This window comes from Mobula hypostoma, chromosome 17 (genome assembly GCF_963921235.1).
Source record: "Mobula hypostoma chromosome 17, sMobHyp1.1, whole genome shotgun sequence".
Taxonomy (NCBI): Eukaryota; Metazoa; Chordata; class Chondrichthyes; order Myliobatiformes; family Myliobatidae; genus Mobula; species Mobula hypostoma.
Window position 1 is genome coordinate 46,767,361 of NC_086113.1, and position 24,714 is coordinate 46,792,074.

Sequence of the window (24,714 nt, forward strand, 5' to 3'; positions counted from 1 at the left end):
ATCAGGCAGCCTGTGATTATTTTTATTTATTGAGATACTGTGCTGGATAGGCTCTTCCACCCCTTTGATCCGTGTGATCCAGCAATTTAATCCTAGTTTAATCCCGGGACAATCCCTACCAACCAGTACGTGTTTGGACTGGCGGAGGAAACCCACAGGGTGAAGATACAAACTCCTTACAGGCAGTGGTGGGAATTGAACCCCGGTCGTGGGTACTGTAAATCGTTGTGCTAATCACTACGCCACCCTGCTTGAGGTCAGACAACTTTACTGCTGCCCGTAACAGGTTTACTTGATTAGGCCTGAAATTTTCTAGCCATAGAGATTACGTGAGAGTTCCCTCGGTATCTTCCCTCTTCCAGTGGGAGCACCGTCCCAAAGTAAGGCTTCCAGCCTTCACAAAGTAGACCCCAGCAGCCTCACAGGCAAGCCTGACTTCACTGAGATTATAATCCTCAAGTTTATCCAGGGAAGCCCACTTTTTTGTGAGTTGCCGCACATATGTCTTAAGGAAAATATTTGCAAATTAAATACTCCGCTGATTCTGCCTGTGGGCATCAGATGGCATTGGCAAGACAGACATTTATTACTTTCGACTTGAATTTTTATTCCTATTATGCTATTGCAAATCTACTGCTTGGCCCCTGGAGTTTCAAGAATTTATTATTGGAAGGGAATAAGAAATGGAAAACGGACTGCTGTTCAGCTTTCGTTAATATAAAGATGTCTCTGCTCAGTTTGCTCTTGTGGATATGTGAGAGCATGTAGCTAGCAACACAACTTATAAGGGTTATTAATGATCCAAACAAGAAGATTGATTCAAAGTGGGACCAAATGTAAATCAGTGAAAAGAAGACATTCTGCAGGATTTATCGTGCTTGTAGTTTTCCTGAGGAACATGCCTTATTACATGTTTGTTCCTTATATAGTTTTTGCCACAGCATCTTGTGTTTCTTGCAAATGAGTACGATTGAGCCATTGGCAGATAGTTCCATTTATCAAAATAGCGTAAAGCCAGTCCCGAAGGAGATTCCTGTCTCCACTTCAAATTGGGAGGTGGTGAATATGAAGTGAGCCATTGCCAGCAGCAAAAGAACTCGCCCTCGTGATTATTCTGGATGAGTGGAGCATTCTTCCAGCTCCGTAAATATCAGATGTAACTTAGGCAAAAGGAAAAGGGCAACATGTATTCTGTTTACTCAGGCAAATGCAAGTAAAGCAGGGATCACAGTATGTTCCTGCTTCTGGACTGTGAATAATGCAAGAACAAATATTTGGGTTCTGAAATTTTTCATTGATTTTCTCTCTAATGTCAGCAAACACAAGGACTCCAGATGCATAGTCTGTCTACAGCAACACTGACGGACTGTCCTGGTGTTCCCTCTTTCCAGGATGCTGCTGCAAACAAAATCAAAGAGTGATTGTATTTTTAGGGGGGAGGGGGGAGAAACGGTTTTGTTTTTCACTTGCCAGATCATAGAATAATCCTGGACTGTCAGCTCGCTGAAACCGTGTCCAATTTTTGTTAATTAGTGCAGGAAATGCGTTCCTGTGAACTTGAATGTGGTGAACATCTCCCATTGACATTTATGAAGAAGGGGATAATGGGTTGTTGAAGTTTTCTTGCAACGTGCTTAATGTGGACGGTATGCTGATGCAAGAGTCACTGGCACTACCTCAAAGCTCCAAGGCAACACTTACAACTCAGCAGCATCTACAGAGGGGAATACTACTGCTATATAGTATTCCATTGCTGCGAAAGTTGGTTTCATCATGGCAGTAGTCATTTCACTCTCTCTGCTGCAAAAGGCAGGAACTCCCAGTGGCTTGCCATTCACACACTGATTTGCCTGGCCATGGCTTCCTCTACAGCCAATTTGAGGCCAAACTCAGGTTTGAGGAGCAACACCTCAATTTCTGTCTGGATAGTTTCCAACTGGATAGCATGAACATCAATTTCTTTAACTTCTGGTAATTACTCTTTCTCACCCCCGCCCCCCACCATCTCCCTACTTCTCTCTCTTTCACAACCCATTCTGGTTACCTTCACACCCCTTCTATTTTCCTCATCTGTCTGTCACCTTCCTCTGGTTTCCTCCTCCTTCCTTAGTCCGCTGTCCTTTCCTATTAGATTCCTCCTTCACCCTTGACCTTTTCCAGTTATCGGCTCCCCCACCCCAGCTTCTCATTCCATCTCCTCTCCGCCACCCACCCACCTTTCCCCTCACCTGTCCTCACCTATCACCTGCTATCTTTCCCCGCCCTTTATTCTGGCTTTTGCCCTTCCCTTTCCACTCCTGATGAAAGGTCTCACCCTGAAATGTCAACTGTTTATTCCCCTCCATAGATGCTTTCCGACTTGGAGAGTTCCTCCAGCATTTTATGTGTGTTGTTCAAGATTTCAGGTACCTGAAGAATCTCTTGTGTCTATCATAACTCGGGGGTCACACACAGAATGTTGAGGGAACTCAGCAGGCCAGGCAGCATCTTTGGAAAAGGGTGCAGTTGGCGTTTTGGGCCGAGACCCCTCATCAACTCGGGGGCTTTGGTTTGATCCTGAGTTTTGGTGCCGCCTGTGTGGAGAGAACGTGTTCTCTCTGTGACTGCATTGTTCCCTCTGGCTGAGTCAGGTGTCTCCTACACGGCAGAGGTTAATTAGCTGCTGTAAAAAGTCACTTTGTGTAGAGTAATGGCAGTGCCAGTGATGGCTACAGGAGAGAGAATGGGTTGCAGGAAAATAAGGAAAGTGCGGATTGGCCTGAAGCCATTTGCTCCCCTGTTATAATTTTAGAGCATTAAAGCTCCAATGCATACGGCCATTTCATAATGGAAGTGCCCACAACATGAAAACGAGCCCTTCAACCCACGGAGTCTATTCAGGACGTCAGTCGTCCATGTTGGTGGAGGATGAGAGAAGTTTATCATATAGTGACCACGTCTTAAGCAGCCCTGCACCCATTGTTTAAGTGCCTTGATTGTTTGATTCATATGACTTGGCTTAGGAGGCAGAGGTGCAATAAATTACTTTTGAAATAGTCATTTATAAGAAATACTGCAGCCAATTTATGCACGGCAATTTATCTATAAATTGCAGTGAGTTCATTATCGAATGTTTCTGTGACGTTAGCTGAATGATAACCGGAGACCTGCCCAGTAATCAGCCTTTAGATTTGAGGAGTGGGGAGGAGGGAAGGGAAATCTATGAAGTGCCTGAAAGAATAGGCAAGGCACTGCTTTAACATTCCGTTCTGTGAGACACGCTTCATTGTAGATTCTTGGTACAGCATTGAAGCATTGGCCAGGGCTATGAACTTGTGTCTGTGATATTGGGGCTTAAAATCATTACGTGTTGACTTGGGTAAGATTCCAACTCCCAGTTGATACAATCGTGCACGGGTCATAGGCCAATGTCAGTCAGAACTCGGCAGTTTCTCTTTAATAATTGCTTGCAGATATTTTCTACTGTGTATCACTGGTTCAAATTATAAAACAAAAATTGAAAGGCGAATTATTGGTATGAAAAGGTATATGGGCCGGTTGCTTTCGTAGTGTTGTCAAATGCATCCTGAAGACTGAATGTCAGGATTGCCACAATGCTGAAATAAAAGCACAAAATGCTGAAAATACTAACAGTTCAAGTAGCATTATGAAAAAGGAAGGAGAGTTACAATCACCAAATGCTGGTGGACCTCAGCAGGTCAGGCAGCATTTATGGAAATGAATAAACAGTTGACATTTCAGGCCAAGTCCCTTCTTCATCAGGATTGGAGAAGAAGGAGTAGAACACAAGAATACAAAGGTTGGGGATAAGGGAAGGAGGATAGCTAGAAGATGATAGATGAAGTCAAGTGGCTGGGAAAGTTAAAGGGCTAGAAAGGAAGGAATCTGACAGGGGAAAGGGAGGAAGAGGGGCCACAGGAGGAGATGATAGGCAGGTGAGGAGAAGAGGCTAATGGGGAATTGAAAAGGGAAGGGAGAAGGAAATTAAATTTTACTGGAAGAAAATATCATTGTTTATTTTATCAGGTTGGAGGTTACCTAGACAGAATATGAGGCATTGTTCCTGAGTGTGACCTCATCATGGCAAAAGAAAAGGCCGTAGACCGACATGTCAGAACGGGAGTGGGGTTAGGAAGTTAAATGTTTAGCCACCGGGAAATTCTGCTTTGGGCAGATGTGGGCAGAAGTGCTCAACGAATTATGTCGGGTCTCACCAATGTCGAGGCTGCATTAGGAGCACCGGATACAGTAGGCGACTCCCTACAAATTTGCAGGTGAAGTGTTGCCTCACCTGGAAGCGCTGTTTGGAGGTGAGGGAGGAGGTAAGTGGGCAGGTGCACATCTCAGGTTAGTGGCTTTTCATCAGAATGCACTGAGTTTTGTTGAAAAAGTTATAGTGAGCTCATCATGACCTCCTGAGGATTTCTAACATGTTCAGTTTTATTTTCACTAGTTTGCTCTTGCATTCTAACAGCCTGAGCAAAGAAACACAGTTGATATGGTGCCTTGAGAAGTGAATGTGTTAACAGTTCACTTCAAATTATTTGTTCCTGCAGTTTTGTAAAGATTCAAACAGATCATTTGGTTGCTAGGCTGCTCTGACCTGTAATGTTTTTTCATTGGGGGTTTGAATACATAGTGGATATTTCTAAGGGCTTTCACAAACATGATGTGGCTGATTACAGCGTAAATTGCAGTGCCTGGAATGATTATATATTATGCACAATTCACATGCAATGTGGAGAGTGGATGGGAGAGAAGTGTGGCTTCAAATACCGTGATATCTTTGAGACCTCAATCAGTTCCTGGCCTTGTCATGTGTTGTGACCTTGTGAAACTAGGTGAGCTCCAGAGTCTTTACTTCCCTTGGGTGTGGCCGATGGTCCAGGTGATGGCAGGGCTTGGGTCCCTTTGATCCTTTTCGTGAATGCAGGCTGATATTTCCAGCTAAGCTTAAAGCAAGTCTGAAAGGCAGTCTCTTTACTGTATCCGGTTACATCTCCATCTCATTTGCAACTTGGATAAAATGATTTGATGACGGCCTGTCAAAATATGCACAGATTTATTGCCAGGAACATGTGTGATTGAGGCAGTTCAGTCTTTGTTCAGTTGAAGGGAAGATTGCAATGACGTACTGCCAAGAGAGAACAACTACACAGATTTTGAAACCTTGATTTATCAGTGCGATTCTGAAAAATATTAATGGCTTATTCCATGTTTTCAATATGGCAGACTGTGTGTGTGTGTGTGTTCTTTCCCCTTTTTTGTGCCACATGCACAGAGCTTTCAGCTATTGTCTGCAGTTCTGTGTGATGAAAGCTTGGTGAGAGTTGTATAGTTCAGGTAACACTAGTTGCTGTGATAATCTGTTCTTTATCTGCACCATTCCTTTCTTAAAGACACAACATACTGGGATCTCGATGCACTGCAGAGCTGGCAGTTCTATAGTCGCCTAAACTTGCACTTGCATTGGTCAGAGTATCTGCTTAAGTCAGAATCAGGTGCTTGGCCCTTGCACAGTGCTGAAGTACCTCAATCCAAAATATGCAATCACAAGCAAGAGAAAATCTGCAGATGTTGGAAATCCAACTAACACATGAAATGCTGGAGGAACTCAGCAGGCCAGGCAGCATCTATGGGAAAGAGTGCACAGTCCTGCTGAAGGGTCTCAGCCCGAAACATCGACTGTACTATTTTCCATAGACACTGCCTGGCCTGCTGAGTTCCTTTGGTATTTTGTACATGTCACTTATTAATACCATATGTAATTGTGATCTATCCATTTCCATCTCCATCTCCTGTTTGCCCACCATCATTCTCCAGGGACCGTACCTGCCCACTTCAGTCCGCGGGTACATTATTTCTCTTTCCTCCAGATGATCTGCACTTGTTCTGTTGAACACCCCTGCCTCTTCCTGCCATTGCCCAATTACAGATTGGTCATCAGCAGTATCGTCTGAAAATTAAAGTCAGTTTTCACATCTGTGCTGACTGCACCCAGCTCACATCTTTCCTTTATCCCTAAATTGCCAGACTGTTTGTTCACATCTAGTTCTAGAGAAACTCAAATTTTCTTCAATGAAATTGGCCGTGGTCTTCAATCCTTATTGCAAGCTCTTTTTCTCCCATCCCTTTTCCTGGCTCCAATCTGCAAATGGATCAGATGCTTCACAACCTTGGGTGTTGTATTTGGCCTCAGCTGAGCTTCAAATTGCGTATCTATGTGTCACCACTGACTGTCTATTTCCACTTCATTAACATCACCCAACTGCACTCCATCTCAGCTTATTTTCTGTACCTTTAAAGACCTCATCCAAGCCTTGTTACCTTTAGATTTCACAGTTCTAATTCTGTACTATTCAGCATCCCCTATTCTACCATCCGTAAATTTGCATCCAAACAAAGCTCAGACAAATTCACGTCAGTGATCAGCCCTGTGCATTTTCAGTAAAAACCCTCCCGTGAATTTGAAATTCCCCCTCCTCTTTCTTAATTTGCCTTCTTCCTGATTTCTCCTTTGGTTACTCTTCAAATCCGATCTCTGCAGTTATCTTCCCATTATGTGGCTAGGTGCCAGGTTTAGCCTTGCCGCTGTGAAACATCTTGCAACATTTCAGTAATTGTCAATGCAGAATCCATCCTACTTATTCATTTTTCGGATGTGGACATCACTGGGAAGGCAAACAATTGCCCGTTCTAAATTGACCTTGAACTTTAACTGTTCTAAAGCATTTCAGAGTGCAGATAAGAGTTAACCATATCTTAGAGTTGTTTCTAAGCCAGACTCTGCAATGGCAGCAGAATTCCTCCAAGAACATTGAACCTGATTCCACCACTATGAACTTTCATCTCCATGTTCACTGATACTAGTATTTTCATTCCAAGTTTATTTAATACATGACATTAAGCTGGGGCCCCACGGTGGCATAGTGGATAGTACAACACCATTACAGCTCACGATTAGAGTTGGGAGTTCAATTCCAGCACTGTCTGTCTGTGCGTTTTCCTCATGACTCTGTGGGTTTCCTCTGGGTGCTCCAGTTTCCTCCCACAGTCCGACGATGTACCGGTCAGTAGCTTAATTGGTCATTGTAAATTGTCCTGTGATTAGGCTGGTGTGTAATCGGTGGGTTGCTGGGTGGCGTGGCCCTTAGGCTGGCAGGGCCTGTTCTGCGCTGTATGTCTAAATAAATAAATTTCCAAACTGTTGTGACGGGATTCAAAGTTGTTGGGTGAATGAAGCCACCAGAGAAAAGTACTGGTAGATACAAGCAACAGCCATACAATGCTGGAGGAACTCAGCAGGCCAGGCAGCATCTATGGGAAAGAGTACAGTCGAAGCTTTGGGCCGAGTCCCTTCAGCAGGACCGAAGAAAAAAAGGTGAGTATTTCGGACCGAGATCTTTTGGCAGGACCACTCTCCTCATCTCTTATTCCCCTCTGGTCCTAGAGAAGGGTTTCGGCCCAAAACATTGACTGTACTTTTTTCCCCCATAGATGCGCCTGGCCTGCTGGGTTCCTCCAGCATTTTGTGCCTGTTGCTTGGATTTCCAGCATCTGCAGATATTCTCTTGTTTGTGACTGGTAGATACAAACAACATCTTTATTTGACAAAACGAGGTACAGCAGGCATCATACGGACACACTTTGGGTCAAAAGGTCTTTCTGGCCCAACGTGGGGCTCGGTATTTTACGTGCTAAGCATCAAAGAACGATTCCATATTTACCAAGTATAGGCGATGTTTTCTCTGAAAGTACACATCTCCATATTCGACATCCAAGTGAATTTTAATCAGCATTGTCTGAGATTCACGGCTTTCTGGAACCCACTGTTCAGAGCTGCTCTCCAAATTAAATCCACAATCCATATTCAGATGTGAAGACTGGCAGCCAAAGTTGTTTGCGAAATAATTGTGCTAAACCCAAAGATTGTTCTAACAAAAGTCATCTTCAAATTAACAATATAGGGCCCTGATCACTAGTGCGGTAACCAGACTCTTCTGCTGTGAAAATCTGATGTGCATCTGCTCAGTTGATATAATCCAATGAATCTAGAAACTTGAGTTTTAAAATCAAGGGATTATGTATGTAGTACAGACAAGGTTTACCTGCAGCTCAGATGATGTGGTCGCCTTGCCAGAGATTCATTGAGTCATCCCAGACTCCTTCCTTACCATTCTGTGGTTTGGCGTTTTGGAATGCAGAAGTTTGACCTTTAGTAATATGTTTACTATTCATCTGATTACTGACAGATTGTGCTGGAGAACAGCAGTCGGGAAGATAAACATGAGTGTCCATTTGGTCGAAGCAGTATTGAGCTTACCAGGATGCTGTGTGAAATCCTCAAAGTGGGAGAACTTCGTAAGTTTTCATGCTACCATTCTAAATAAAGCCCTAGTGTTTGTTAACCTACTGTGTAAAGAGGGAACCTGTTGATATCAATTCCATAAAAGATGGTTTATGTAAAATATGAATGTTATTGCTATTATTACTTTCTGGTAGTTTACTGCCTGAACAAGGGTGAGGATTGGAATATGAGACATTCCTATCTGCATCTTAGATTTCAGAGAAAGGGGTTGCAATGGATTTCACATGGAAGCTGAATGGCAAAGAATCTGTCTTCTAGCTGTTCATTGTTAGAGAGGCAACTGAAAATAAATACTAGCATTTAAACAGCACTTTTCACATGGCAAGGACTTAGCAAACCACTGTACTTTTTTAAAAAAAAGAAACTTACTTAGGTGTTTGTAGTCACAATAGAAATATAAGCAACTATACCTAGAATCTGTTTGACATCTTTGAAAGTGACATTGCCAAAGATTCTGCCCTGGAAGTTCTGAGGTTGATCATACAGCTCCAGCCTACACTTAAAGGCTGGTTAGCTTATTTCTCTATTACACACTATTGGTGGCTTATGGAGTTCCTTGTAATACATTGCAATATGAAACACAAGACTGGGGGGGGGGTGAAACCCCTTTTTAACCAGGCGTCTCTAGAGATGTGGCTTGGTAGCCCCTCTCTACAGCCACTGGACTCAGCAGTGAGAAAACCACCTTTCCCGAACTCCATACGTCTAGGGTTGGTATGAATTTGGTCCCACCAAAACCAGGAAGCCAGGATGTCTCAACCACACGAACCCCGACCTGTGTGAATACTGTGTAAAGACTGCCCTATGCAATTAGCCATCGATAAGAAATAACAGATCGTCCATGACATACAATTATAAAGAAAGTGTATTTGCAAATTTCAGTTTTATCAGTTAGTAGGAAAAAGAAAAGAAAAAAAATTTAAAAAGGGCCCATTATAGTTAACCCAGTCCAAATGTGCACATAAATTGGCGCACAGCTGGACGACGTCTTTAACTCGCTCGCTGGACCCACGGTCTGCATGAAAACGCACAGCACCTTCCGAATGTTGCTCAAAATCCATCTCAAATGGGAGTCTTGGTCCTTCCTTCTTGAAGCCATTCATCTGCACGAAGCATCTTGTGCAACAGGGACGGCATCCTCAGCCATCTTCCCTCCTGTCTTCTCCCAGCTCCTGCCGACAAAGACCTTGACCCACACCAATGTCCCTCACAAAAGCCTCTCTGCCCAGTGTTCTCTAGCAACTTCTCCAAATTCCACCATCCTGACTGGCTGACACAACATTCCTGAGTTGAACAACAAAGACCCTTTTCTTCAGCTCAAATCTGAACAGGCTGAAAGAACAGACAGCTCTTACAGAACTGCTAAAATGAAAACCTACAGCATAGCAATAAAAATCGTAACCAGGGCATTACAGAGGCATCACAGCTTTTTAATTTAAGAACGAATAAAAGATTATTGCCGTCTCTAATCCCCTCCCAATATGCTTTAATCTCACAGTCCACTGAATCTGACTTGGATAATTTGTACTAAATCTTTTATTTAAAAAAATGAGTAAGTGTGAAATATGGTTGAATCCTATGAGAGCTATAAAGGATTCTGACGATGGTCCAATCCTATGAGGACTATAAAGGATTCAAACTATGGTCCAGTCCTATGAGGACTATAAAGGAGTCGAACTATGGTCCAATCCTATGAGGACTATAAAGGATTCAAACTATGGTCCAATTCTATGAGGACTATAAAGGATTCAAACTATGGTCCAGTCCTGTGAGGACTATAACGGAGTCGAACTATGGTCCAGTCCTATGAGGACTATAAAGGATTCAAACTATGGTCCAGTCCTATGAGGACTATAACGGAGTCGAACCATGGTCCAATCCTATGAGGACTATAAAGGATTCTAACTATGGTCCAATCCTATGAGGACTATAAAGGAGTCTAACTATGGTCCAGTCCTATGAGGACTATAAAGGAGTCTAACTCATAATTAGATTTCAGCTTCTCATTATTTACCATACTTGGCTTTTCAATATGTTAAAGTTTTACAGTTGGTGGAAGAACAAAAGTGTCAGACACAACCATCTCCACCAAAAGGAAGTCTAGTCACTTACTATTAACATTCAGTGACGTTCTAGTTGTTGTGCCCTTCACTGCCAGCATCCTGGGTGGGTCACCGTTCAGCTGGCCCTGCCACATAACTACTGTGGCTACAATGTAAGAGGCTGGGCACTCTGTGGTAAATGACTCACCTGTCACCCCAAAGCCTTTCCATCATCTTTGCACAACCCCCTCATGGTTCCGAAACACATCCTCCACACTCCAGAAGGCTCCCCACCTTTCTGAGAGGGCTGAAGAAAGACAGACTGTGCATGACCGTACTCCCGGCATTCTGTTGCTGCACAGTTGAGAGCATCTGAACACGTTACGTCACCGTGTGGTTCAGAAGCTGCACTGCAGTAGACAGGGTTTCTACAACAAGTACTTAAAACTGTCCAAAGCATCACTGACACCCACTGTCAGGGGCATACGTACAGAAAGGTGCTGAAAAAATGGCCAGCAATGCCATAAAGGATCCCACCCACCTTGCTCATGGACTGTTTATCCCTCTCCCATCAGGGAAAAGGTCACACAGCATCCACACCAGGACTACCAGACTCAAAACAGTTACTTCCCCAAAGTCAACACCTCCGCCCATAACCCACCCCACCATGTCCCTTACCACCCACTACTTTATCATTTCCTGTCAGAAGTCCTGAACCTACCATCACTTTATGTGCATACAGTCAGACTATGTATATAACCTAATTTTATCTATTTCTGTTTATTGTGATTTTTTTAAAAAAAATTATGTTCTTTATGCTTATTTTTTTATGCTGCATTGGATCTGGAAGAACAATAATTTGGTTCTTCTTTGCACAATAAACAACCTCGAATCTCCAAGTCACAAGACTAGTGGGTGATAAAATACACTGCACTTGCCCTGGTTCCTGCAACTTGTTGCAGTGCAAACAAAGCAGCCCTTTTATTTGGCACCTCCATCAATCACCATTGAAGATTAAAAGAAAACACTCTTTAGTATAGGTTAATGGCAAGGAGAATTAAAGGGCAACTGACAGCACCTTCCAAATGTTGCTCAAAGTCTATCTCAAATGGGAGTCTTGGTCCTTCCTCCTTGAAGCCAGGAGTGGAGTTGAGGAGTGAGTTACAGGAATACAGGAAAGTATGGAACGAGTGATGACGATCCAAGAGACTGCTTCTCGTGAACTGGCACGGGCACACCTTCCATGTCATTCCAAGTGCAAAAAATGTAAACGCGAGTAAAACGATAATCATAAACACTACCATTTAGGACAGCGTTGCCTGTAGCCCAATCCGTTACTGGGAGCAATAAAACAAAAGTGCACGACTTCTGTAAATCAGAGTGGATGCTGTGTGGTACATCAGTACTTGAGTCACGGCGAGTAGGGTGTTATATTGAAGTGTTTCAATGCTGTGGAGAAAGACCGGGGCAGTTGGATATTTTACAGGACTATAGGGAGCAATTGGAAAAATGCAGTGGAACTTGTCTAGAATTGCAATAGAGACTGGATTTTGGGATTAATTTTAGATTCATACAAGATTAGGGAGAAAGAAGGAGCAGTGGCATTTAGTCAGGGGCCAAAGGAGGCGAGTGAGCTGTTGGGATTATTTTCACCCTGCCCTAACACGCCTTTCTTTATTGTAAAGTAGTTTTATATTTCTTTTAATCTCAGAAGAGGCACGAGACTCTTTCAGATTATCCTTTTGAGGCATCAGGATAAGAGATATTTTCAACCTTGGTGCAAATATAGCTTCCTTGTGACGCAAGGAGTTAATTGCTAAATTGTCATCTTCTATTATGACTCTCGAACACTTGATAGATGGTGCTTGTGTCATCAAGAATGCTTTCCAAACAATACTCTATTTAGATTCAATGTGATTGAAACAGTAGAAGAATAGCTGGTCAATTCAAGGGCTAAAGGGCTAATTTGGAAGTTAAATTAATATTATGCTACAGTTAAATATGTCCATTTATACAGTAAATTGTAGATGTGGCCTGGTGAATTTTGCATTTCACTGGATGCAGTGGCTCAGATGTAAAATGAATAAAATGCTGAGCCATGTTAGGATTTTAAAGTCTTAAAAATATTAACGAAACCTAAGCTCTTCCTAACAGTTCAAAGCAAATTCAGTACAGTATCACTGTAATACTAAATTCAGTACAGTATCACTGTAATACTAAATTCAGTACAACTCATGTGGCGCACAGTAACAGGGTCAAATATAAATGTGATAAGGCAAGTTAGGATCCAGAGAAAACTTGGTCCACTTTCAGGCTTGCATTCAGTTCTTAAAGCGATCAAGCCTGTGAGCTCAAATCCTGTTGTTGAGTTTGTAATGCTGGCTGGCACTCCGCTGCATTGTGGCAGTGCTGCACAATTGCACTGACTTTTGACTGAGCAATTGAATCAAAGTCCCACTGACCTCATGAAGGGATAGAAAGGATCTCATGGCGCTTTCTGGAAGAAGAGCAAAAGTTGATCTCCCTGGTTCCTAGCCAACATGCCTCCATCAATCAACATCCCTAAAATAGATTGTCTTGCTATTATCTTTTTTTTTGTATCACCTTGCTATATGCAAACAGTTTCCAGCGTTGTGGCTGTTAATATACTTAGGTCCAATCTACCTGGATTTGCAAAAGGCAAGTTCTTTCATTGGATCTACCTAATGTATCCTCTTTACAATTGCTTTTGTATTGCTTCCAGAGATGGAACCAAATAGATTGAGACTACACCTGTAGCACTGCAAGCAGTTTTAATTTCTAGAGATACAGCCAAGAAACAGGCCCTCCTAGCCAAACGAGCCTGTGCCATCCAATTACACGCATGACCAATTACCTACTAACCATATGTCTTTGGAATGTGGGAGGAAACTGGAGCACCTGGAGGAAACCCATGTGTTCATGGAGAGAAAGTATAAACTCCTTACAGACAGTGACGAAATAGTGTTGCACTGAGCACTACACTAGTGAGCTGCCATACTTTTGGTTTCCTTAATTAAGCAAGGTATGAATGCCTCAGAGTATAGTTGAGCAGTTTGGTAAATTTAAGTGTTATGAGGTAACACAATAGCTAACGTTTAATGAATAATGTAAGTGGTTTGGAAAAGCCCCTTTATTGTTTGAATTAATGAAAGCTCCCTGAGGGAATAGACTTCTCAGTGAAATCGATGTGTGCCTTGGGGATCACAGCAGTCAGTCTGGAGACATCAGACACTGTAGAGCAGAGGAAGGAGGCAGTGCTGCATGTTCTTCTCATTACACGGACAAGTCAGTGTAATTGTTAAAGTGCATAAAAGCACTGGTTGGCAGATTTGCTGAGGGTTCATGATTTATTTATTTTCCTTTTCAGTCAAAGGCTCTTCAGGTCTTTAAAAAGAGCTTTTTCCCTTGTGCTGAAGTTTGAAACAAGTATTTTGAAAATGTGCTCCAAGTTCCCGTGCATATATGAGTGCTGTCTAGGTGCAGAGGCATTGAACAGGAAGCACCATCAGTAATGGACCATTAGGCAACTTTTATGAAGTTGAATTAGGATAAATGTGGTCTCTTGGCATCATCTGCTGCCATAACCAGGGTCTCAGCAAGATGGTGTTGACTATTGCATATACTATTTCAAGGGGAATAGGATATAACAACAAGTTGGTGCTAGTCAGGCCGCACTTGGAGTATTGTCAACAGTTTTGGGGCCCGTATCACAGAAAGGATGTGTTGTCAATGGAAAGAGTCCAGAGGAGGTTCAGGAGGATGATTCTGGGAATGAAGGGGTTAACATATGAGAGCTTGGCAGCTTCGGGCTTGTACTCACTGGAAATTAGAAGAATGCGGGGGGATCGCATTGAAACCTACCGAATGTTGAAAGGACTAGATAGGGTGGATGTGGAGAGGATGTTTCCTATGTTGGGGGTATCCAGAACTAGAGGGCACAGCCTCAGTTGAGGGATAACCTTTTAGAACAGAGGTAAGGAGGATTTTTTTTTTAGCCAGAGAATAGTAAATCTGTGGAATCCTCTGCCACAGACTGCGGTAGAGACCAAGTCCGTGGGTATATTTAAGGCGGAAGCTGATAGTTTCCTGATCAGGCAGGGCATCAAAGGATATGGTGTATGGAGGTAAGTGGGATCCAGGATCGGCCATGATGGAATGATAGAGCAGACTCGGTGGGCTGAATGGCCTAATTCTGTTCCTATATCTTATGGTCTTATTCTGCCTAGGAAAGGAGGATCCTACATAAGGTTGCCTGAGAATGTCAATTTAATTTCCACCCATCCTAGCTGGTAGGATCTGGGAAGAATTCCAAGTCTAATTGTTTTAGATGTAGGAGAAAACCTGAGTCGCATGGAGAATGTGGGAACTCCACACAGACAGCACCAGAGGTCAGGATTGAACTCTGGCTAATAGAGCCGTGACGACAGTGGCTGTATTAGTTGTGTCACTCTGCTGCCTGGAATAGTTGGCAATTGTGACACAGTGATGGCCTTTTGGTTCCTTGACTGATCTTTGAACTGAGGGAGCTCTGCAGTGTTGGAGGTGTCATCACAGGGGTTGTAGAAGCTGAATCATAACCCACCTACAGTAGACACCTGAAAGCCCTGAAGCAACACCACCTAAGAACGTTAGGAAAGATTTTGAGGAGCAGCCGGACGTACAGGCGTGCTAGCACCAGCGTACTGGAGGAGGTCAACGTTGAACAGCGAATCCACCATGTTAAAGCAACACCAACTCCAGTGGATAGGTAATGTCATTTGGATGCCTAACTCGTGTCTCCACAATCAGATCCTTTACTCCCTGTTGAAGAAAGGTCAGCAAGCCGCTGGTGTTCAAAGGAAACACTTCAAAGGTAACATCAAAATCAGCCGTAAGAAATTCAGCATTGCATCTTAAAAACTGGGAAGGCTTTGCACTCAATAGATGTTCCCGGAGGGAAATCTGCTCAGGAGGGAGCTGTGCTACATGAGAGCAACCCTCTGCTGTGCCACAGAGAACAAGTGGCAGCTGCAAAAAGAGAGACTGAACAACCAAAAGACCCGACCACAGATCCCACTTACTCGTGTTCACACTGCACCAGAATATGTGGATCCCGGATTGGCCTCGAGGGTCACCCGAAGACCCACCCATCGACAACCTCTTAGGAGAATGTCTTGCTCGACTTGCATGATCGCACTAGTGTAAAAGACCTCATGAGAAAAAGGTAGAAGATTCTGCCCAATGCCCTGGTCGGTATTTATCCTTAACTAATTTTACTGTAAAAATAGAAGGCCTAAATGTTACCGCTTTGATCTTTGTAAAACCTCGTTGTAAGGAAGCTCACCTCCATGCTATAATGGAATATTATCAGTCCATTATCAGCGCTTCAGATTGTTCCAAGGCCACAAAAGGCCTCATATTGTTTCAAGGCCTTGTTTTGAAGTCGCAATTGCTGCCTGATGGACAAAAATTTTTTTTTACCAAGTTTGTTGGCCAGTTAAGACAAAAAAACTTGTTTAGAGTGATTGTGAGCCTAAATAGCCTCAGTGACCTCAGCCCTTGGTTGTTCTGTGTGTTAGTGTGGTGCGAATGGCTTCCTGACCCAGCACTATCCCTCCACTAATACCAGCTGACCTTCTACCTCAGGTCCACTTCCCTGGATTCCAGAAATCTGTCAGACTTAGCTTTGAATATATTATAGGCCCTTGGGAGTATCAAAGTTGAAAGATCTTCAATTGTCTTCTATTCTAATGCGAAGTGTAAATCAAAGGTCAAGGTCAGACTGAGGCTGAAATGGCCTCTGGCGTATTAGGCAGGCTGTGGACTCTAGAGGCAGTCTCCTTTTCCACTGTAACTTTGCTGCTAGATTGCAAAGCAAGGCTATTGTGTGTCATTGCTGCAGTTACTATGTGAGCAAACTCGAGCAGTGCCAAATGTACTGAGTTTAGCAGCCCAGGGCCACACCACCTCATTAAAACATTATCTAGGAATTACATGTTCTTTAAATATTTGTACAAGTTAAGAAACATCGTAATTTCCTCATACAAATATAATGCAACTAGCATTTTCCGTTATAGAGGTTATTATTATTGTTTCTTCTTATTGCATTTGCACAGTTTGCTGTCTTCTGCACTCTGTTCGGAAGCCCTAGTTGGTGGTCTTTCATTGACTCTGTTATGGTTATTCTGTAGACTTATTGAGTATGCCCACAAGAAAATGGATCTCAAGATTGTATATGATGACATATATATACTTGGATAATAAAATTTACTTTGAATTTTGAGTATCTTTTTTGAGCCTGAATTACAGAGAATAGGATTATAAAGTCTCATTAGCATCAAATGACCTTTGTATGCTGCTTTTCAGTTTTAGCAAATCCAGGGTTTTAGCAAATCCTTCTGATTTGATCAGTCTGATTGCAGCTCTAATCTACTACTCTTGTTACTGGTTTGAGCGCTGTTAACATGAGAAATAGTCTGTTTCATTTGCTTATCTCAGACATGGCCCGAGCATCCGACTTTTCCCTTTGCTTGGTGTAGTTTATCTTGTTGAACATTAATGTTTTAATCACTGAAACGTTAACTGCCTAATGCCTGAAGGTATTGCTGTCAATGTGTGGTCTGTACTTTCCCACTTTCCTGCTATTCAAGCTGGCAATGGCAATACAATTATTCCTCACTGCCTTGCTATGGCTGTTATTTTCCCTTCTTTTGAGCATTGTGCTTGTGTGTGTGTGTAGCATTTTTTTTTACAATTTATCTATGACAATATTTTTCTTTATGTATCTCTTTCTGTATTCTTGATCCTTAGTCTGAATCCATTTGAATCTACTATTCATAGCTCGCCTTAAAACTGTTATTTTGCCAAATTGGGTCAATACAGGAATGGCAGGTGCAGAGTCAAAAAGATTTTTCCAAAATAGAATTTCTCCCAAAATAGAAATTTTCCCTTGAACTCAAAGGCCATCTTTTATTGTATTACAATCAGACGAGCTGAAGTGTTGCTTGCATTGAATCCACTTTACAAGAGCAGTATAGTTGGCTTAGATGCTGATTCAGGCACACTGATGACAGACTCTGATACTTTGGACCCACGAGGAAGGAGCTGGGGGGACTGGCAGCATTTTGAAGCCAAGTGGCAAGGACCAGGTGAAGCTGTTGTAAATCAGAAACTTTGGTCCAGGACCCCCTGATCCAGTTTCATAAAAGGAGACATTCTTTGCTAACAGCAATATAATCATGGAGCATTACAGCACGAGTGCAGACTCTTTGGCCCAAACAGTCGATGCTGTCTCTGGCCCTGCTTGAAGGATATTTCTGGAGAAATGTGAAGGGAGCAGAGATTTTATGAAAACCAGGATCTGAAGACCCATGGGTAAGGACAATTAGAAATCCTTGGAAGAAGACCTGGAAATATTGAATCATAGAGCAATATCGTATAGAGACAAGCCTTTCGGCCCAACCAGTCTATGCTAACCATGGTTCCTGCCCAGATGGTTGCAATTTCCTGTGTTAGTCTTATATCCTTTCCCCTGCGTGTACCTATCAAACTGATTCTTCAATGTTACGATTCTACCTGCCTCAACCACTTCCTCTGACAGCTCCATATACTCACCACCCTCTGAATTAAAAAAAGGTTGTATCTCAGATCTCCTTTCGATCTTTCCCCTCTCTCCCTAAAGCTGTGCACTTTAGCTTTGGGCTCCCCCACCCTGGGGAAATGAGAGTTATCATCCACCTTGTCTATGCCCCTCATAATTCTGAACCTTTCTGTAAGCTCACCCCTCTTTCTGTTCCCAGGAGTTAGGGACCTAGCCTGGCCTACCTGTCCCTATAACTCACGCCCTCCAGTCTTTGCAACATCCCTGTAGATCTTTTCTGCACTCTTTCTTGTTTAACCATGGCTTTCCTTTTGTGGGGTGATCAAAATTCTGGACAGTACTCCAAATGTGGCCTCATTAACATCTTGTACAACTTCAACGTAACGTCCCAACTCCTATACTCACTGCCCTGACTGATGAAGGTCAGTGTCTTTTTCACTACTATCACCCCATGAAACCCCTTTCTACAAACTATGCATTTCTACTCCTAGATCCTTCTGTTCCTTTCCAGTTCCTCGTGCCCTACCCTTCATAGCTATACTGGTTTGACTTTCCAAAATGCGTCACCTCACAAATTATCTATATTGAAATCCGTTTGCCACTCCTCTACCTCTTCCCTATATGATCAAGACCCCCTTATGATTTACGATAACCTTCTTCACTTTCAACAACAGCTCCTAATTTTATGTCATATGCAGACTTATTGATCAAGTTTGCATAAGCTAAGACAAGGACATGGCATCCAAATCATTTATGTAAATAATGAATAACAAGGGTCCCAAAACAGACCAATACACAACACCACTAATCACCAGTCTTTATTCTGTGAAACTACCACCTCTGTTTCCTATCTCTAAGCCGTTTTGGAATTTATTTACACAAACATGAGGAATTCTGCCAATGCTGGAAATTCAAGCAACACACATCAAAGTAGCTGGTGAACGCAGCAGGCCAGGCAGCATCTCTAGGAAGAGGTACAGTCGACGTTTCGGGCCGAGACCCTTCGTCAGGACTAACTGAAGGAAGAGCTAGTAAGAGATTTGAAAGTGGGAGGGGGAGGGGGAGATCCAAAATGATAGAAGACAGGAGGGGGAGGGATGGAGCCAAGAGCTGGACAAGTGATTGGCAAAAGGGATATGAGAGGATCATGGGACAGGAGACCCAGGGAGAAGGAAAAGGGGGAGGGGGGGGAACCCAGAGGATGGGCGAGAGGTATAGTCAGAGAGACAGAGGGAGAAAAAGGAGAGAGAGAGAAAGAATGTGTGTATATAAATAAATAATGGATGGGGTACGAGGGGGAGGTGGGGCATTAGCGGAAGTTAGAGAAGTCAATGTTCATGCCATCAGGTTGGAGGCTACCCAGACGGAATATAAGGTGTTGTTCCTCCAACCTGAGTGTGGCTTCATCTTTACAGTAGAGGAGGCCGTGGATAGACATATCAGAATGGGAATGGGATGTGGAATTAAAATCTGTGGCCATTGGGAGATCCTGCTCTCTCCGGCAGACAGAGCGTAGGTGTTCAGCAAAACGATCTCCCAGTCTGCTTCAGCAAAACGATCTCCCAGTGTGTGCCAGGTCTCGCCAATATATAGAAGGCCACATCGGGAGGCCAATATATAGAAGGCCACGTCGGGCAGACTGGGAGATTGTTGGAATTTATTTAACTAGTTCTCCCTGGATTCAAGTTCAAATTTATCATTCCACTGTATACATGTATGCCACCAAATGAAACAACCAAAGTACACAACACTATACATATAACTCACACTCAACCCATAAAGTAATATTACCACAAATAAATGATCAAATAATAAAATATCTTCCAGAAGATTGGCATTTAGAAGATTGGCATTAAAAAGTAGACAGTGTAATTCTACTGACGCTTCACCTGGGTGGTCACAGGCAGTTCAGTAGTCCCACAGCCTGGGGAAAGAAGCTGTTTCCCATCCTCACTGTCTTTGTCCTAATGCTACGGTATCTCCTGCCTGATGGCGGGGTTGGGATGGATTGGAGGGATCGTCAGCAATGCTAAAGGGCCCTGATTACTCCACCCTCCTGATAAATATCTCAGATGGGTGAAAGAGAGACCCATAGGATCCTCTCAGCAGACCTTGCAATCCTTTGTAGCAGGGGTTCCCAAACCTTTTTATGCCATAGAGCCTTACCATTAATCAAAGGGTCCATGGACCCCAGGTTGGGAACCCCTACTGTGTAGGGTTCTGTGGTCAGATGCCTTGCAGTTCTTGTACCAGATGGTAATGCAGCTGGTCAAGACACTCTCAATGGTGTTCCTGTAAAAATTGGTTAGAACGGTGAGGGGAGCTTGACTCGCCTCAGTCTCCTCAGGAAGAGGAGAGAAGATGCTGGTGTGCTTTCTTGACTAAAGAGGTGATGTTGAGGGTCCAGGTGAGATTGTCCCAGAAATTTGGCGCTCCTAACTCCCTCCACGGAGGAGTTGTTAATGTGCAGTGAGGAGTGGTCAGCCTGTACCTTCCTAAAGTCCACAATCATCTCTTTAGTCTTGTCCACCATGATACTCAAGTTGTTGTGCTTGCACCTTTCTACAAGCTGCTGGGACGTAACCTTCCATGCCAGCATGCCATGCAGCACCTCATCAAAGTCCTTGCTAAAGTCCAAAACAGATAATATCTACTACTCTACCCAAATCTATCTTTTGTTTACCTCTGAAAAGATTCATCAAACGTGACTTTCTGCACAAGAAGCCTTGCTATCTCCAGTCAATCAGGCTCTGTCCAAATGCTGATAGATCTTGTCCATCAGAATTCCCTCCAGCAACTTCCCTTCTCAGGCTAATCGTCTTGTGGCTCCTTGCTGCCCTGCTTAAACAATAGAGTGACATTAGCAACCTGTTAGACTTGGGGAAGTTCACCAGTTGCTAACTATGAAGTAAATATCTCTGCAAGGGCCTCCGAAAGGGTATAAAGATGCAAGTCTCGAAAGAGAAGAAAATCGAGGAGATGGTGGCCTAAATAATGATTGACCCCTACTGACATGTCAAAATGACCCCTTTTTTTTTTAGAACACTCCACCTCTATAAATTAAAGCCAGTTTTCCTAGGCAGTGAATACTAAAGGAAATTCAACAGTGTATTTTATGGGATTGGAAAAATGGTGAATTCTTTTAGAAATGGTGCATTTTTATTTCTGCTTAGAAATTGTGTGATTCCAAAACAAGAGTTAGATATTTGTCCCATCATGCCTTAATTGTCCAACCTGCCAAATCCACCTCAATAGAATCCCTTCTGGACTTCCTTTGTTCTGAAGAAAGCTATTAAATCTGTCGATCTCCCCTTGCGACTGCTGTTCTCTATTACATCCTCATAAATCTTTCACAGGACCTCTGGGAGGTGCTGTCACTACTTTCCCGATAGTTGACCAGAATTAAACAAAATACTCGAGTTATGGTCATCCTGGTCTTGCAGAAAGTTAAAGGGAAACATCCCTGCACTTGTATTCTGTGTCACGACCAATAAAGGTAAGTATCTGATGTGCTGCATGAACCTTCTTGTAAACCTGCACCTCAGACATCCAAGATAAATTTATTCCCATTCACTTCTCAGTGTCGAGCATGTCTTGTGTATTCATTGCCTTCTTTGCCCTCTCAAATGTATTGCCCCACACTTCTGGAGTAACCTCCATTTGCCACTTTTTTTCTGTCTGCTCAATCCATCTCTCGCTGTCTCCCTCATCATCCATCCACCACTCTATTTTCACTATTACCTGTAAATTATTAAAGCACACCTTCTATGTCTGAGTGCAAGTCACCGAAATGTAGTCCATGAAAAGTGAGAGATTAGTACTGAGCTTCCCAGCACCCTCCTGCAGCTTTCCAGCAACTGTTATATTTTGCTTTCTTCAACCGACTTTGTTTTAACCACTTCCCTTTGGATGTCCTGTGTGTTTATTAGTTTGCCTTACGGACCTTATCGTAGATTTTGATAAAATCTGTACAGACTCTGCAGGTACCCAGCTTAGTACTTCTCCGCAGACTGCTGATTCACTCTTGATGCTGGAATAAGAGCTCTCTCAAATATACAGGCTTTGCGTTTTAATGAAGGGCGGTGTACTTCTGGCTTGGAAATGAATGTGAACCTGAGCCCTCCCTGCTGCTGTGCATTGTTAAACTGGGAACCTGTTGCTAATCACCTCCCTCCGCTTGTGCCCTCACTAGAAAAATATTGGTATTGGTTTATTATTGTCATATACACCGACACATGCCACAAAACAACAAATTTCATGACATGCCTTCTATTCCTAATAAAATGGCTACTGAGTAGGTTTGTAATCTGCTGCTGCTGTAGCCCATCCACCAAGTTTTGACATGTTATGCGTTCAGGGACGCTATGCCGCGCACCACTGTTGTAATGCGTGGTTTTTTGAGTTACTGTTGCCATCCTGTCAGCTTGAACCAATCTGGCCATTTTCCTCTGACCTCTCTCATTAACAAGGAGGCGTTTTTGCCCACAGAACTGTCAAAATTGGGTTTATTATCACCGGCATGTGACGTGAAATTTGTTAACTTAGCAGCAGCAGTTCAATGCAATACATAATCTAACAGAGAAAAAAATAAGAATAAAATAAAAATAATAATAAATAAACAAGTAATTCAATTATGTATGTTGAATAGATTACAAAAAAACATGCAAAAACAGAAATACTGTATATTAAAAAAAGTGAGGTAGTGTCCAAAGATTCAATGTCCATTTAGGAATTGGATGACAGGGGAAGAAGCTGTTCCTGAATCGCTGAGTGCGTGCCTTCAGGCTTCTGTACCTCCTACCTGATGGTAACAGTGAGAAAAGGGCATGCCCTGGGTGCTGGAGGTCTTTAATAATGGGTGCTGCCTTTCTGAGACTCTGCTCCCTAAAGGTGCCCTGGGTACTTTGTAGGCTAGTGCCCAAGATGGAGCTGACTAGATTTACAAGTTTCTTTTGGTCCTGTGCAGTAGCCCCTCCACCCCCCATACCAGACAGTGATGCAGCCTGTCAGAATGCTCTCCATGGTACAACTATAGAAATTTTTGAGTGTATTTGTTGACATGCCAAATCGCTTCAAACTCCTAATAAAGTATAGCTGCTGTCTTGCCTTCTTTATAACTATATTGATATGTTGGGACCAGGTTAGAACCTCAGAGATCTTGATGCCCAGGAACTTGAAGCTGCAATATTTGTTCAGAATTGAGGTTTATCCCAAAAAAACCAATTCCGAGTGAAGCTAGAGACTGAATCAGACAGATGTCAGCTCTGGCAGGGTTTGCAGATCATTATTCCAACAAGGTGAAACTTCACATCGTGAATGGCTGTGACGTTTCATTCCCAGATGAGCTCAGTGCCTTTTGTGCACACTTTGAAAGAGAGAATAAAACTAAATCTGTGCAAATCCCCGCAGCATCCGGTGATCCTATTATCTCTGTCTCAGAGGCCAATGTCAGAACATCTTTCAAGTGGCTGAACCCCTCGCAAGGCGTCAGACCCTGATGGTACACCTGGTGGGGCATTGAAAACCTGTGCCAGCCCACTGGCAGGGGTCTCACTGCTACAGTCGGAGGTGCTCACATGCTTCAAAAGGGCGACAATCGTACCAGTGCCCAAGAAGAGCTGGGTGAGCTGCCTCAATGACTATCGTTCAGTTACACTCACATCTGCTGTGATGAAATGCTTTGACAGGTTGGTCATAGCCAGAATCTACTCCTGCCTAAGCAAGGACCTGTACCCACTGCAGTTCACCTCTCTCCACTAAAGGTCTGCAGCGGATGCAATCTCACTGGCTCTCCACTCTGCGTTGGATCACCTGGACAATAGCAATGCCTCCATCAGGCAGCTGTTTATTGATTACATCTCAGCGTTCCACACAATCCTTCCCTCAATTCAAATCAACAAGTTACAAATCCTGCACCTTTACACCTCCCTCTGCAACTGGATCCCTGACTTCCTCACCGGGTGCCCACATTCAGAGTGGATTGGAAGTAACATCTCCTCCTCTCTGACCATCAGCGCTGGTGCACCAGGAGGATGCGTGCTCAGCTCACTGCATTGTTCTACCCTCTCTCTACACCCACGGCGCAGCTCAAACGCCATCTGTAAAATCACCGATGACAGAGCTATGGTTGGCAGTATTTCAGATGGTGATGAGGCGAGGCACAGGAGTGAGATGGGCAGCTGGTTGAGTGTTGTCGCAACAACAGCCTTGCACTTAACATCAGTAAGACCAAGGAATTGAGTGTAGGCTTGAGGAAGGAGAAGCCAAGGGAACACACACTAGTCCTCTTCGAGGAATCAGCAGTGGAAAGGATGAGCGATTTCAAGTACCTGGATGCCAAAGTCTCTGAAGATCTATCCTTGTCCCAAGAGATCGATGCAGTTACAAAGAAGACACGACCTTGGCTGTATTTCACTAGGAGTTGATGAGATGGTATGCCACCAAAGGATCTGGGAGGTTTCTACAGATATACCATGGAGAGCATTCTAACTAGTTGCATCACCATCTGGTATAGAGGGGCCATTGCACAGGATCGTAAAAAGCTGCAGAAAATTGTAAACTCAGCCAGTGTCATAATGGGCACCAGCCTCCCAGCGTGGAGGACCACCTTCAAAAGGCACCATCCATCATTAAGGACCCCCATCATCCATCATCCCTCTTCTCATTGCTACCATCAGGGAGGAGGTACAGGAGCCTGAAGGCAC

General features: G+C 43.4%; 1 protein-coding gene across 1 annotated transcript in view; it reads left to right on the forward strand.

Annotated features, from left to right (window-relative positions):
- elmo1 (engulfment and cell motility 1 (ced-12 homolog, C. elegans)) overlaps nt 1-24,714 on the forward strand; it is a 206,427-nt gene that overhangs the window by 97,745 nt on the left and 83,968 nt on the right. Inside the window, exon 15 of the mRNA XM_063069851.1 lies at nt 8,253-8,361. Coding sequence (XP_062925921.1) covers nt 8,253-8,361 — 109 coding nt within the window. The remainder of the gene's footprint in view (nt 1-8,252; nt 8,362-24,714) is intronic.